Below are 16,102 nucleotides of genomic sequence, written 5' to 3'. Positions count from 1 at the left end.
CAACCATGTGCACTCAAATCTCAGTTTTTAGAAGCATCATTGATATCTGCAACCCTAATCTATTTTCCATTCTTTCAAGGGAATAAATTCAAGTACAAATTCAAGTATAACATGGTGGGTTTGTTTTTTTTAATTTCTGGGACTTTAATTGTCTAGGAAAATAGAGAATAGGATCTTCAGTCCTTATTGGACTGAAGGGTGTGGTAGAGATTGGTTTTCTGTTTGCTATCGATTTCTACTACATTAGAATTCAGAACAATACATGTGAATTTTTATTTACTATTTTAATTTCAAATCTGTTCCAGTTTGGGAACTTGGGCTGATTACTTATTGAAACCAACAAGAGTGATTATTCATTTACATGTAAGCATTCTACATCCTTCTATTGGTTTAGTTGAAGAATTCCTTGCTGTTCCCAAACATGGCTTGGATCCAAATTGCTGCTTGGGCACATCCACAAAGCTGGACCAGTCCAAGGGCATCTTTGATTTCTTTGTGACTGTTTTTCATGCCATATCAAGCAGTTTGTGATATTGCATAAGGATTCACCACTCAAAAGGAAGAAGTCAGAGATTCTACTGAGCACACCCAAAGGGCTCTTTGGACCAAAGTTCGTGTATCTTTGCTAGGGCAACACTAATCATGCTATCTGTAAAATTTGAGAATTTGGTCATGGTTCTACCAGGAATAATTGCTGCAGACATGACTACATTCAGTAGATAGTTAAACAGGGCTAAACTATATTTGGGTGTCCTCAGTGGGAGAAAGGCACGGTATAAAATCAGTAAATAAAATAAATTTGAAGCATCTATTTTAGCCTGATCCTATGCATGTTTGCTTGAAAATAAGGGCTATTGCCATTTTTGAAAGGAAATGATTGCATTAGTTTGTGCTGTGCTAAATTTGTATCACAAGTATAATGATAAACATTATGATTATTCATTTATACTTTATTCTTCCATGAGTAAAATTAGTAGAGTGCCAAACATGGATGTTGCAGTGTATCTTCACAAAGACATTGGTTTGATGGAGCGTGTACATGAGGGGGGGGGTCCCCAAAGTTGTCCAATTATTGAGTGGGGATTAGAACTCTCATCTTTGTAATATTGCTAGAAAAAGGGAAGCAGAATTGGTACCATTGTTTGGAGGGAAGGGCTACTATAAACATTCAATGCATCTACTACTTCTCTTTTGTTAACTGTCCCCCTCCCTTTTCTGGGCAGTGAGTCCATAAGGATATACTGTATTCGATCTACCTCTGTGGAGCCTTTCTGTCCTCTAGAAACAATTGGCTACCACTTTAGTCAAAACTTACAAACCTCTCTGAAGCCCTGTAGCAAGTAGAGAAGCAATTTGTAAAGGCTGCTGGCACTTAACCAGATGAGACCAAATAATGTTCATTGTTTAGGCTTTGAGAGTATTGGCTAAAGGACAACTAAAAATATTATACCAAAATAACTGTGGAGTTTAAAATTTGAGGGAAAGTTTGGTTGTATTGAAAGTAGAAAATTTATCCCAAAACTTGACTAAATGGTAGAATTCACCATTTCCACACAAAGTATCCCCTCAGTGATGGGTAGGTTTGCGCTTATATGTTATCTTTTGTATTGTAAATGTATAGTACAGTAAGCATTGGCAAAACAGCTTTTAAATCTTTTTTGCCTGACATTTTTCCAAATTAGAGAGGTGGCAAAGTGCAGTGTTCGCCTATTAAAAAAACAATGTGTTCTGACATTAAAAATGTCATTAAAAGCATTTTCAGTAAACATGACACAACCCAAAGCAGAAGAACATAATGCTTCTCATGCATGAATGCAAAGATTTATTCTTACAAATTTTCATTTAGTGATAGGGCTGTGCCTTAATTTAGAACATAATTGTTTTCAAATTGAAGGAAGGTAATTTGATAAATGTGATGCTGCAGTACTGTGGCTGTTTTTGTGAACTATAACTTTGCAGAGTGTGTGCAAAGCCTGATATTTCTGTTTTCATATTACTGCTTTATGCTGAGTCATGGTTAGTGTGCTGACCATTGTGCTAGATAAAATGTTAAAACAATTCTTCTCCCTAGCCCCATGTTCGAATGCCCAATTGCTATCTTGTGATGTGTGCGTGTGTGTTTTTCTAAAGATACCACTAAGTAGAATCTCATTCATTACTGAAAGTACTGCTTATGTGCAATAAGCAAATGCATGTTGTACAGTTTGGATATTTTGTTTTTAATATCACTAGGGATGGTTATACTTGTTACAGAAGATGTTGACTGCATTTCATTGGATTAAGCTTTTGGAATTTTTTTTAACAAATCTGGGCTTTCTAAATATCAAGTAGAATATTATTCATTATTATTTAAGCATTTTTCTTCAACCTCCCCCAAAAGTACTAGACAGATATTTAACTAAATGATGCCAACAGTTTTTCCTAGTGTGTCTATCTTGTGATCAGGTTGGAAGATCCACAGCCTGAGAGTTCTCCTGGATTCACAGCTGCTCCTGGATGCCTAGGTGTCAGCTGTGGCCAGGAGTGCTTTTGACCAGCTTCAGCTGGTGTGGTAGCTGCGGCCATGCCTGCATCAGTCATGTCCCGCCACAGTGGTCCATGCCATGGTGACATCAAGGTTAGACTACTGTAATGCTCCCTGTGTGGGACTGCCCTTTAAGACAGTTTGGCAGTTGGTGCATAACGGGGGAGTTCATGTGGTTACTGGAGGTCCACCAAGCAGATTTCAATTGGAAATGGTCCTTGGGGCAGTAGGAGCCAATACCCTTTTTTTTATGGGTGATTCTTGAACAGTTTCACTTGGGCAGATATTCACTTGTATTGTGAACAGTTACTTTTAAACTGAAAGAGCAAATAACTTTAGTGACTAATAAGTAGTTTTTGTCTAGCACAGGATAATATAGAAAGGAAATAATTAAATACACTCTTCCTTCTTTATAATTACTTTCACTATACAGAAGTTCTCTTATCCATACTGCATATATCCCTATTTACCCATACTAAGATTTTCGATATGTCTGGAAATGGGGGAGGGACCAAGTCCCTTGTGGTGGTAAGGTTTACTTCCCATTTTACCCAGTAAGGTAGGCCTTGGTTCTTTGAGCTCTAGTTTCAGAGAACAGGATGAATTTGTCTTGCTTGCTCATTAAGAAGTTCTAGCAGATCAGATTAAATTTTGGATTTCTCCCCCTGGTACAACAGAGGTCTAGGAGGGCCCGCTTTCTTGATTGTGCTCCTGTGGGTTTTAGGGGAAGCTCTCTTCAGGACCCTTAGAGGGGCAAAGTGTGGCTTGGGAACAGGTTGCCTCCTTCAGGGGAGACATACTGCCTGACGGGTATCATATCCCTACCCTTTCAAGATATGTGCATTACTCACCCATTTCTACAGTGTGCCTCTTTTTGTGCTGTGTTTTTACAAATGACTGTGAATATGGGTCCTAAAGAACAGAAGATGAAAAAACTCATGGGGAAAGTGGAAAAACAGGGGAATCATAAGAGAATTGCTCATAGTTTGCAAGTTTGAGGAGCTAAACCTCATTATGTGATGCTAGAACCTGTGAAACATTTTCATCATCTACTTGAATAGTTGATGCTGTATAATGTTGGTTCTTCTATTTTACTGTGTGTCACACGACATTTTCCTGATGCTATTAGGCTTGGTGATTTTAGGGTAAACTTGGATTGACTCTGGAGCAAGTTAGAATTTTTCTCATTGAAATTATTGTAATCATAAGAACATAAGAACAGCCCCACTGGATCAGGCCATAGGCCCATCTAGTCCAGCTTCCTGTATCTCACAGCAGCCCCACCAAATGCCCCAGGGAGCACACCAGATAACAAGAGACCTCCATCCTGGTGCCCTCCCTTGCATTTGAAATAGCCCATTTCTAAAATCAGGAGGTTGCACATACACATCATGGCTTGTAACCCGTAATGGATTTTTCCTCCTGAAACTTGTCCAATCCCCTTTTAAAGGCATCCAGACCAGATGCCGTCACCATATCCTGTGGCAAGGGGTTCCACAGACCGACCACACACTGTACAGTTATCCAAATTTGGTCAGTTATCCAAATTTACAGTTATCCAAATTTTCACAATAAGATCTGTTTTCAGCAACAGATTAAGTATATATAAAGAGGGAAAGGGTACTAGGTAATTCATAATGGAATTATTGGGGCTCTCTGTGTGCTCTCATGATATGCATTATACAAATACCATGCTGTAATGTGTGTCCCTTCCTGTTGAAATGTAGATTGTAACCTCCTCTGGACAGCGACCTTTTACTTATCATGTTTATATAAAACCATAAATGCTGTATGGAATTGTATATCTTGTATTCAAGACTGGACATAATCTCTTGCACATCAGAGAGGTGTACAGAAATGCTACTACTTGAAAGGTGTGTGTATGATATGTTCTGAAAAATTGTAGTTCTGTTTCCTTAACTTTAAACTTATTACAGGATTTTAGCATATCTATAATATGCATGGATGTTGCATTGGCATCCTTCAGTCTCAGAAGACTATGGTATTGCGCTCTGAAAAGTGGTTCTGGAACAGCGTTTAGTATGGCTGAAAAGGCCAAAGAGGAGATCCTTTGGGATCTGGCCGTCGCCCATTCTCACGACATGATGAAGCCAATGTAGGCATCTGTTTCAGCAGTGCATACATGCTAGGGATTCCAGCTCGTTCCAGGACTGTTGTTTGGAACTTTGTCCTGCCAGGTGATACCAGGTGATACGAGGATATGTCGGAGGCAGCGCATGTGGAAAGTGTTCAGTTTCCTCTTCTGTTGTGAGCAAAGAGTCCATGACTCACTGGAGTACAGAAGTGTACTAAAGAAGCATGGATGTATGTTTCAGCATTTAATAATCCACTAAACTGTTACCATGCTATTGCCTTTTTATTAGGGGTGCATTTACAAATACATTTTAAATTTGGTTTTCACCCTGTTAGCTGTTTTATATAGACCTGCATCCCCCAATATTAAAAAAAGGATTGCATAGTCCTTATATCCAAATCAAAATGAAAGTATAGAAGCAAAAGTTCCTTTCCATTCATAAATGTTTGATTTTCTTGATTGCAGGCAATGGTGGCTTGCTACCCAGGCAATGGAACAGGATATGTGCGTCATGTTGATAATCCAAACGGAGATGGAAGATGTGTCACTTGTATATATTACCTTAATAAAGACTGGGATGCCAAGGTAACTTTAAATTCAGAGAGGTTTCTGCATGCTTGAGGAAGCAGGCATTGATTGTGGAATTTATTTGAATACTTGAATAATTTTATTATACAGGAAGAACCCTTTCTTTCACTTACCTCTTGATATGTCTTTTGAACACCTGCTAAGCACATACTTAGTATTGCTGGGCAAGGACTCCTCCATCCAGCAAAAGTGGAGAGTGTTTACTTTTGTCTGGGAAGGGAGATGTGAAAGTGACAGCTGGGTAGCTGGCTGAATTCTTTTTGTCTTTTAAAACAAAAAGACACCACTACCTTTGTGAATGGCAGCAATGCTTCAAGCAGTGCCTGTTTATCGTGACTGCCATCCAATATTCTGTATTCCAGAATGCGCTGTAGTCCTGATGTGTTCTGGGGAAAAACTGGTAGGCTGCTGCTCCCATCCACAAATATAGTAGCACTTGCCCTTGCAGGTATTCTGCTCCTGCAGAATAGTGGTTTGAAAGTGGTTTGTCACTTTTGTAGGCATCCACAAAAGTTTCATGTTGTGGTTTTTTTTTCTTTTTACTGCCTGCTGCGAAAGCACTGAGCTCCCAAAAATTTGCCCTAACACTGATTGCAGTTCATAAGTAATGTCACCTCCTCTGGTGTTTGGAGCTGCAGTTTTGTCCATCACACTGTACAGTTGTGATCCTCAAAATCAGTTGCCAGTGCTCATCTGGATGCCTGTCAATACTAGCCATTTTGAAGCCCTTAGATATAATTCTTTGAATCCATGCCTATTCATTTAAACATGTGTGTACTTGTGGTAGAGACTAGTTAGAAAGAAATGTAAAAAGGTGATACAGAAGACCAAGGAAGTCCTTGAGGAACATGTGGCTAGCAACATTAAAGGGAATAATAAAAGCTACTTCAGATATGTTAGACAGTGTTTCTCAACGTTTGTCCTCCACCGTACCACTTCACATGGCTCACCTACTTGACGTAACTGGTGATGACATCATTGCCAGTTACTTCTGGGTTGGGAGGCCAGATGCAACACAACAAACATCAGTAAGAGGCTCAGGGTGGATAGGAGGATTGTTTTGAGAGCTGAAAAACATGCTTCTACTGGTGTGTTGCGTCACGTTCCTGGTCTCGCTGCCAGGCTGCCATGATACCACCAGATATCATCTTAAGTACCACTGGTGGTATCTGTACCACTGGTTGAGAAACACTGTGTTAGAAGCAGGAAACCTGCCAGAGAAGCAGTTGGCCCACTGGATGATGAGGAAATGAAAAAATTAAGTCAAATAGATGTTAAGCCATTTCTGCCCGATGTTGCACATATGCAACGGGGATCAAATGTGTACACCTGTGGGCTGGGCAAATAAGGGTTAAAAGAGAAGACATGTAAGAACTTATTGACAAATAAAGATTGATAAGTAGAGGTGTTTGTTTCTGGTGAGTAAGATAGGTTTATACTCTGGCTTGCCAAACACAATAGGCTTACTTCTGACTAAGGTAGTAGTTACAGTAGTTGGCAACCTTCAGTCTCGAAAGACTATGGTATCGCGCTCTGAAAGGTGGTTCTGGAACAGCGTCTAGTGTGGCTGAAAAAGGTAGCAGCATTTTCAAGCACCTCTATTGTTAAGTTACCAGGCTCAGATGGCATCCGCTGAAAAGTTCTTAAGGAATTAGAAAATGAAGTTTCTGATCTTCTGACTAACATATGCAACTTGTCCCTTAAAACCGCCAATGTGCCAGAGGATTAGAGGATAGTTAGTGTCATGCAAATCCTTAAGGAAGGAGAGGGAATCCAGGAAACTATAGTCTGGTCAGCCATCTGTTCCACATAAAATGGTGGAAAGCCTAATCAAAGATAAAATCTTAAAATATATAGAAGGATGAGCTATGATGAGGGAGAATTGGCATGGCTTCTATAAGGGTAATTCTTGCCTCATAAATCTTTTAGAATTCTTTGAAAAGACCAGTAGACATATGGATGTGGGTGAACCCTTTGATGTTATATATCTAGATTTTCAGGAGGCATTTGACAAAGGTCTTCATCAAAGGCACCTGAGAAAACTCCATAGTCTGGGAGAAAGAAGGCAGGTTTTCTTATGGATTAGGAATTGGTTGAGGACCAGGAAACAAAGAGTATGTGTCAATGGGCAATTTTCATAATGGAGAGAAGTAAAAATCATTGTGCTCCCAAGGACTAGTCTTCAGACCACTGCTATTCAACTTATTTATAGACATGTTTGAAAATGGTGTTATTTAGTTTACTCAGAGTAAGCCCATTGTGTTTACTCAGAGTAAGCCACAGTAAGACATACCCTTACAAAGCATTTGGGGCTCTTCAATCTAAGGTACCTGAGGAGGGATATGCTTGAGACACATAAAATTATGCATGGGGTTGATAGAGGGAAGTTCTTTTCCCTCTTGTACAACACCAGAACTCCACTGGACATCACTAAAATGGAGTGGTGGAAAAGTTAGAACAGGGGTGCTCAATAGGTGGATCGTGATCTACCAGTAGATCGCGAGGCAAAATGAGTAGATCGCGGAGCCCTGTCTCTCCAAACTGAACATAAGAACATAAGAACAGCCCCACTGGATCAGGCCATAGGCCCATCTAGTCCAGCTTCCTGTATCTCACAGCGGCCCACCAAATGCCCCAGGGAGCACACCAGATAACAAGAGACCTCGTCCTGGTGCTCTCCCCTACATCTGGCATTCTGACTTAACCCATTCCTAAAATCAGGAGGTTGCGCATACACATCATGGCTTGTACCCCATAATGGATTTTTCCTCCAGAAACTCGTCCAATCCCCTTTTAAAGGCGTCTAGGCTAGACGCCAGCACCACATACTGTGGCAAGGAGTTCCACAGACTGACCACACGCTGAGTAAAGAAATATTTTCTTTTGTCTGTCCTAACCCGCCCAACACTCAATTTTAGTGGATGTCCCCTGGTTCTGGTATTATGTGAGAGTGTAAAGAGCATCTCCCTATCCACTCTGTCCATCCCCTGCATAATTTTGTATGTCTCAATCATGTCCCCCCTCAAGCGTCGCTTTTCTAGGCTGAAGAGGCCCAAACGCCGTAGCCTTTCCTCATAAGGAAGGTGCCCCAGCCCCGTAATCAGCTTAGTCGCTCTCTTTTGCACCTTTTCCATTTCCACTATGTCTTTTTTGAGATGCGGCGACCAGAACTGGACACAATACTCCAGGTGTGGTCTTACCATCGATTTGTACAACGGCATTATAATATTAGCCGTTTTGTTCTCAATACCCTTCCTAATGATCCCAAGCATAGAATTGGCCTTCTTCACTGCCGCCGCACATTGGGTCGACACTTTCATCGACCTGTCCACCACCACCCCAAGATCTCTCTCCTGATCTGTCACAGACAGCTCAGAACCCATCAGCCTATATCTAAAGTTTTGATTTTTTGCCCCAATGTGCATGACTTTACACTTACTGACATTGAAGCGCATCTGCCATTTTGCTGCCCATTCTGCCCATTAACTAGACGAAACTGTTAATATGTCAGTTTCGTCTAGTGACTAGACGAAACTGACATATTTAGCTGACACTAAACTGAAACTGACACTTTAGCTGCTCTTCAGGCATGCAGCAACAAAACTGAGGAGACTGACTAGACTCCAGCAGGGGCTCCATACATTAAAGGGGGTGTCTGTCAGACACTTCCTTCCCCCCTGGTAGATCTCTGGGCCTTGCTGGGTTTCAAAGTAGCTCTCGAGCCAAAGAAGTGTGAGCACCCCTGAGTTAGAACAAGCAAAAGGAAATATTTCTTTCACAATATTTAAGTAATCTGTGGAATGCCTTGCCATGGGATGTGGTGATGGCACCTGGCCTAGATGCCTTTAAAAGGGACAGAGCATGGAAGAAAAGTCCATCACAGGTTATAAGCCATAATGACTGTATGCAACCTGTGAGTATTAGAGGTAGCCTATCTCTGAATGCCAGATGCAAGGGAGTGGCAACAGGATATGGGTATTGTTCTCTTGAGTGCTCCCTGAGGCATCTGGTGGGCCACTGTGAGTTACAGGAAGCTTGATAGGGTTATAGGACTAGATAGGCTGTTGGCCTGATTCAGCAGGGCTCTTATGTTCTTATGTGATGCCATGGGTCAACTGGCTCACATTATACATTAATGTGTAAATGTGAGAAAATGTTGATAAGTTTTTGAGACATGTAGAACACCATTTGAAATGTATTTAATAATTGCTATAGTCAAAATAGATTGTGTAAGATAGATAAATATTTCTCTTAAGCCTAGTCTTGTGTGGAAATGATTAGAATTTAATTCCTACCTTGTTACCTTGATTCTGTATTTTCTTTGTTTACTTTCAATATTGAGGAGAAAAAGGATAGAAATTGAGAAGACTAATATCTGGTAGTCTGTCTGATTGAATTGCAGATACGCTATTGCTTATTGGAGATCAAAATAATTTAAATATATAAAGTGGAACTTCATCTTAAGAAAAACCCTTGGATCACTTACTTAGTAGGTAATGTTTGTATGCAGATTGAGTACAAACTTTACTTGCATGAGAGTAGGTAATGTATTTGTTTTTTCTGCCTTAAATATCTAACTCATGATGCTACAAAACTTCATAATTCAAATATTTCATGCATATGCACTAAAGTACAGCCTTTAATATATATAAATGTGAGACTGTTGTGTTATATAGCATTCAAAAGTTTTGTTGAGCCATTTTATGAATCAAAGTTACCTTTACTATAATGGCTGTTGTCTGGATCACGTCAAGGAGAAGTTCTTACTGGTGCTCATCTTTTTTAATGTAAGGAAAGTGATTTGTACATTAATACCTTGGAATGGCTAGTACTACTAGGAATATGAATGACTGTGTTTGAATATGTGTGTGTTTTGTTTAAGGTGAGTGGAGGTATTCTTCGAATATTTCCAGAAGGCAAAGCCCAGTTTGCTGATATTGAACCTAAATTTGATAGACTGCTGTTTTTCTGGTCTGACCGCCGCAACCCTCATGAAGTGCAGCCTGCATTTGCTACAAGGTAAGGTGAATGAATGTATACAAATGATAGCCAGAGTGGAGGCTATACTGAGATTCTCCAGCAGGGAGTTCCACAAGGCAGTCTGCACAATAGAGAAGGCCTTTTCACACATGATTGCCAACTGAACTTTCCTGTGCATTCGCCAGTTCTCCTGATGACTTGGGGGATGTGCAGGTTCACATGTGCTATATAACAAGCGCCCATCCTAAAATGTGTTAAACCAGTATGTATAGTTTGTGCTTTGAATGTTGAAAGCCCTGTATAAAAGAGAATAATAGTAGAGCAAAGGTTCCAAACCTACTGTAGTCATGACACCCCCATAGACTCTTCTTCCCAGCTCAGCTGGGTGCTGCCATCTTGAATCTTGCAAAATCTCATGAGATCCAAGATGATGGCTCCTAGGAGAACAGGGAGGAGAGGCCATCGGGGATATCCCTTGGCACCCCCGTGAGTTCACTGCAACACCTAAAGGTGTCATGATGCACACTTTGGGAACCCTGGTGTAGTGATATCACAATGACACCAGTGATGAATATGGAAATATTGACAATATGGGGTGACATTCTGAAAAGCACATCTGCCTTCAGCTTCCTTTGAGACCAGAAAGAGTGTTCTGCTTACTGGAATGCACCTTCCATTTGTGCAGGAAGCTTCTGTTTGCATAGTGAGCTCTCAATGATGGAAACACTTGGGATGCTACCTATGGAGAAAAATGTTGGAAACAAGTAATTGTGTTACAAGATCATGGCATGGCTTTTACAAAGCTTATAAGTGATATGTTCTTCAGGTTGCCCAGTTTGTCAAATGTAACTGTGATAAGGTTCTCTAGAAACACTTAAAACATTGTGCTACTGCTTCAACTTTTCTATAGGTACGCAATAACAGTGTGGTATTTTGATGCAGATGAGAGAGCACGCGCTAAAGTAAAGTACTTAACAGGTAAACTTACTTAACAATATTTGCATGTGTTTTCTCTTCCTGCCTCTCTCAGAGAACTGTATTCTACTATGCGTAGCTCAGAAAGAAACTGACAGACTGCAATACAATAGAGTAGACCCTTGGTATCCACAGAGCATCCATTCCAGTGCTCCCCACACATACCGAAATCAGCAGATGCTGGAATCTGCAGGGGAGCACTGCACTGCCACAGTTACTCACCTTAGGTCTGTGACAGGTCTTCTAGAGGCTGTGCCAGGCCCACAGCCCACTCCATGGGCCTTCCCCAGTCTCAGAACACATCTCAGACACAACTTCAGGTTGTATTGAAGAGGTGTTCTGAGGTCAGGGAAGGCCCATGGAGTGGGCCACGGGCTTCCCTGCGCCTCAGAACACCTCCCAGATGCGTCATCTTGGAGGCCCTCTGAAGTGCAGGCTCAGCATCCACAGATGGTGGAATCCACAGATACTGAGGGTCACAACTATAGTACATACAGTAACTTGAAGAAAACATGCCTTAAGTTGTTAAGTGGAAATAGCCTTAATTTCATTTTCTCTCTTGCACTACCTGAGCAGCAACAATAACTCTGGTAATGGAGGTGGTGTGGTCTCATTTTCCTTTCTACTAGAACTTTGTATTTGATCTGAATTTAAAATTGATGTTCATTCTAAGATTAAAAAAAAAAAATAACTAGCTGGCAGCAAAACTGCAGATCAGTTCTATAATCTGTCATGGCATATTTTTTTCTGTGCTTTATTATGTTTTCCTTTGTTTGCAGGTGAAAAAGGTGTGAGGGTTGAACTTAATAAACCTTCTGATTCAAATGGGAAAGACATTTTATAAAGCCTTTACTCTAGCAATTCCCTTTTGTCCCATCTCTTCACCCTCCTCCAAGCCCCCAACAGACTTTGGCGCTGTCTATTAACTTTTGAATGTGAATAATGGGATAAATCAACGCCAAGTCAACATTTTGAATAAACAAATATTGGATTTCAGTGTTGCATCACATGGATTTCCGCTAAAGCATTGTACTACATGATTGTGACTTCAGTTCTGTGACTGCTTATGTGAAGATAAGCATTGAGAAGAAACAGCTTACACATGAAGTGCCCTACATAGAATTTTTCCATCATTTATATTTTGCTGATCAGTAATTCTACTCAGTACTATTTATCTCCCCCTTAAAAAAAAAAGTGGTGAAAGTTTGAATTTTAGATAATTTTTGTATGACTAGGTACAGCTGTTCAAGATTGAGCAAAACAAAAATTATTCTCAAACAACATTTATCTATTTTTGTAAGTCTGCTGTGTTCACACTGTTCTACCATGTAAAACCTAATTTAAATAAGAATTGCCAGTAACTGATGATCACTTTGTCTTTACACCTAAAGTCTGAAAAGGAGCACTTTAATTACCAGCTAAGAATTCAATTGTTTTTATTTTCATATCTTACACTAAAATTGAATTTTTTAAGATGATTGCTGCTGTATTGTGTTTAACTATGTCCTCTATGAAACTTTTTTTAACTGAAACAGATGCCTATCTTGCTGCCAATTACTTTCTTAAATTTGTGGTTTTATATGTTGAATACAGAGAACAAGCACTCTGTACATTTCATTTCGGTTTTCTAAGTGACTGGCTGGCACTAAGTGAACTTGACTCTGTCTGTACTGTCCTTGATGTTGGGAACTGCAGGGGCAATCCCCTGGGAACTTCTGAAAGCCAAATAAAAATTACACATGAGCTCAACATGGACAACTCCCCATTCAGTAGGGCTTGTGCAGATGAAGTACCAGATAGATTGTGCCCAGAAGTACCATCGGATCCCTCTAATATAAGGGCTTTCCTAGACTTGTAGATGTACCAAGATCCTTTTTACTGGGAAGTTTCTGTCTTGACTCATTTGAAAAGCTGTCTGACACTGTGTTAAGGTTTTGAACCTTTAAAATCTTAGGTTGTATTTAGTTTTCAGAGTTATAGTATCTCTTCTCATTTGCAGTCTGGTCCCTTGATCTCTTACATAGTGTCACGGATGTATTAAACACATTTAGACAGAAGTACATCATTACAGGCTTTCCTACTGCTGAGACTTTCTCCCAATAAAAAGCACTGGCCTCTGACCAATACTAAGATGTTTTTGACAAGAAAAAAAAATCTCCTTTTTAAAAAAAATGGGATGAGGAAGCAATAGAGGACAAAGTGCACTTCACAAGATATTCTGAAATGTTTGTTTTTAAGGGATGGGGGTGTGCTCAAAAATATCACCCTGAAAAGAAGCTTCCCCATTCTCCAAGGTTGGCAAAATGAGCTCACCCAATTAAATCTGTCCCTGATTCCCCGACTTAATCAAAACAATGTGAGTGTACAGACATTTTTTGAATGTACACCTTTGACAATTTTAGCATCTGTATAGTTTGTACTCTTACTAGAGACCTTTTCTATGGAAAGCTCAGTAATTTTTATTTAAAAAAGACTTCCTATTCATGTAAAACATGAAGAAAATGGATTGTGTTTAATGACAACTGACAAAAGGGGGGGGGAATGCAATATTGTGAAAGTATACTTGTAGCAAAATTCTTGCTTGTTGTTTTCCCCCAAATGATTAGCTGTCAAAACTTTTTAGCTGTTTGTTTCTTTTCTTCATCTTGGTAAATCGGAAGAAAACTTGTCTACTGTAAGTGCCTCTGCAAGCCTGACCAAGGAGTGCAAATCTTCTTTACTGTCTGGTCTACAGTGCAATGCACTGCCTTAGGCCTAAGAAACACCATTTCTGATTCAACTGCTTTTGTATTCTGTTTAATGTGTTAGAAATGCACAACATAAGCCTTCAAATTTTTGTTTGTTCCTCTATTCAAAGTATCTATGTCTTACATGTGTACTTGTTGGGGAGATTTAAAATGTACTTTTAATATCTCAATTTGTTAAAATGTCTCCAGATCAGGTCTTCTAATGTCAGTTTAGAAAATTGTTCGTGTCGGTTAAAATCTTCAGCCTTGGACATCACCAAGCAGGAACCTGTTTCGGACTATTTTTAAACTCTTATGGCCTGTATATGTGTTTAGTCCTGGTTAAAGATAAAGCTTCATAATGCTATTTTTATTTCATGACATTAGCCAGCTGTAAAACAAGACTTTTATCTGGCAGGCAAAGAAATTCAGGATTTATTTACAGATTTCCTATAAAGTCATGTAACTTTTGAAAAGCAGTGTTCATTACTGAAAGAGCTCTGAAGTTGCTTGTAAAGCTAATCTAATTAAAAGGATGTATAAAGGTTCTTGAAACAATGTGGTGGTTATTTGTAATTATGTAACTTTAAACCCACTCCACAGCAACTAATTAGTAATCAGATAAGATGGTGCATGTCTGTTTTTAGCAGTCAGTGACACTGCAGCTGCAGTCAAGGGTCTCCTGTTAGTTTCATTTATAAAACCCTGTTTTTAATTATCTAGCTGTGATTGTTTTTAAAGTAGAAGAGGTGGGGGGAGTAACCAACTGTTGCCTTTTATAAGTCAGCAGTACCAGTATAAACATTTATTCTCTGGTCATGTGGAAAGACTGCATCGTGTTTCTGTGTTGCTAACAGGGTTGTAGCCTAACTTTTATGGCAGGCAGCTCTGGTAAATTGGGATACAGCTCAGGGAATGTTTGGGTTTTAGAAGGGCCTTTGGAGCACATCTCTACTAAGATCAAGTTCAGGGGCTCAGAGAGCCTTCTTCACACTTTGTCTATGGCAGAATGCTTCTCCCTCCACCAGTCTTCTAGTCTTCACAGCTGACAAGAGACTAATGCAGTCTATATATATTGCTAATCTGGCCTCATGCTTGTAGTGCAAGGAAAATACTTCCTTGCTGGAAGATTTTTTAAATAAATTTTATTTAGCTATGTAACCATCTTGTAAACTTTTCTTGTCGAAAAGCAGTAGAGTGCTGAGTATCTAGCACTGTTTTATGTAGTGTAGCAATACATACTATTGCATACTATTTTGCCCACTCCCACTACAGTGTTCTCCAAAACTCTCCTCCCCCCCTGTTAGCACCAACATCCCCTGTGCTCTGCTTTATCATTCTCACTTTCCTCATGGAAACATGGAGGTTGTCAGTCAGGTGCTACCTTTTTGGGAAAACTAGGAAGCAATTTTATCCATGTGGATTCAGACACCACCTTAGCTCCAGCAATTAAACTACTGGAATGCAGAAGCCACTGCAATTATTTCCCCAGGTGAACTGATTTGCATGCCAGCTTAAGACTAGTGCTGTGTGTTTCTCTGTCTCCCAAAAACTCTCTGCAAATCTAATATTCCCAGGGTTTTTTTTAAAGAAGCCATAATAATTAAGTCTGGTTTAAACTGGCATAAGTCTGTAAAATGTGCCTTGAGTGGGACATTCCCAGCTGAAGAATTAATTAGAAACTTCTCACATAAACTGATTCTTAAGGAGCAGGAGCACCTTGCCCCTCAAGCTAGTTGATTCAAGTTGCATCAGTTGGAGATTTGGGAGGGGGACAAGAGGGTTGCAGAGTGTCCTCCTGTTGCCACTTCCCTCCAGTCTGCCATGTATGCAATCCACATTGATTCACTTTTTGTGCACTAAAAGCGAGAGGAAAGTGGATCATCTGCATCATGGTGTACCAAGGACGGGGGGGGGGGCATCCATACCAAGTGCACTCCATGCCAGCATGCCTTTCTCTTCAAATTCCCACTAGACCTTGCCTTCCCCAGGGGATTTTGAGACAGGTTTTGAGCAGCTAAGGGCTTCATTTACATCAGGGGTCTCCAAACTTTTTGGCCAGAGGGCCGCATCAAATGTCTGGCACGGTTTTGAGGACTGGGAAAAAAATTTAAAATATAAAATTTATATAAATTAGAGATGGAACTTCAATGTGTGAATGAATGGGCACATTCATTCAACCTCTGGCCCTCAGTACACCCTCCAAATGCAACC

General features: G+C 40.0%; 1 protein-coding gene across 1 annotated transcript in view; it reads left to right on the top strand.

Moving 5' to 3' along the window:
- EGLN1 (egl-9 family hypoxia inducible factor 1) overlaps window positions 1-14,446 on the top strand; it is a 34,890-nt gene extending 20,444 nt beyond the window's left edge. The window contains exons 2-5 of the mRNA XM_066616796.1: window positions 5,085-5,204; window positions 10,090-10,226; window positions 11,098-11,165; window positions 11,942-14,446. Of these exons, the coding sequence (XP_066472893.1) occupies window positions 5,085-5,204; window positions 10,090-10,226; window positions 11,098-11,165; window positions 11,942-12,006 (390 nt within the window). The 3' untranslated portion in view covers window positions 12,007-14,446. The remainder of the gene's footprint in view (window positions 1-5,084; window positions 5,205-10,089; window positions 10,227-11,097; window positions 11,166-11,941) is intronic.
- Window positions 14,447-16,102: the final 1,656 nt, after the last annotated feature.

The sequence above is a fragment of the Tiliqua scincoides genome, chromosome 1 (genome assembly GCF_035046505.1).
Source record: "Tiliqua scincoides isolate rTilSci1 chromosome 1, rTilSci1.hap2, whole genome shotgun sequence".
NCBI classification, from domain to species: Eukaryota; Metazoa; Chordata; class Lepidosauria; order Squamata; family Scincidae; genus Tiliqua; species Tiliqua scincoides.
The sequence above is the reverse complement of the archived record's forward strand: the minus strand, read 5'-3'. Positions and strand labels throughout refer to the sequence as shown.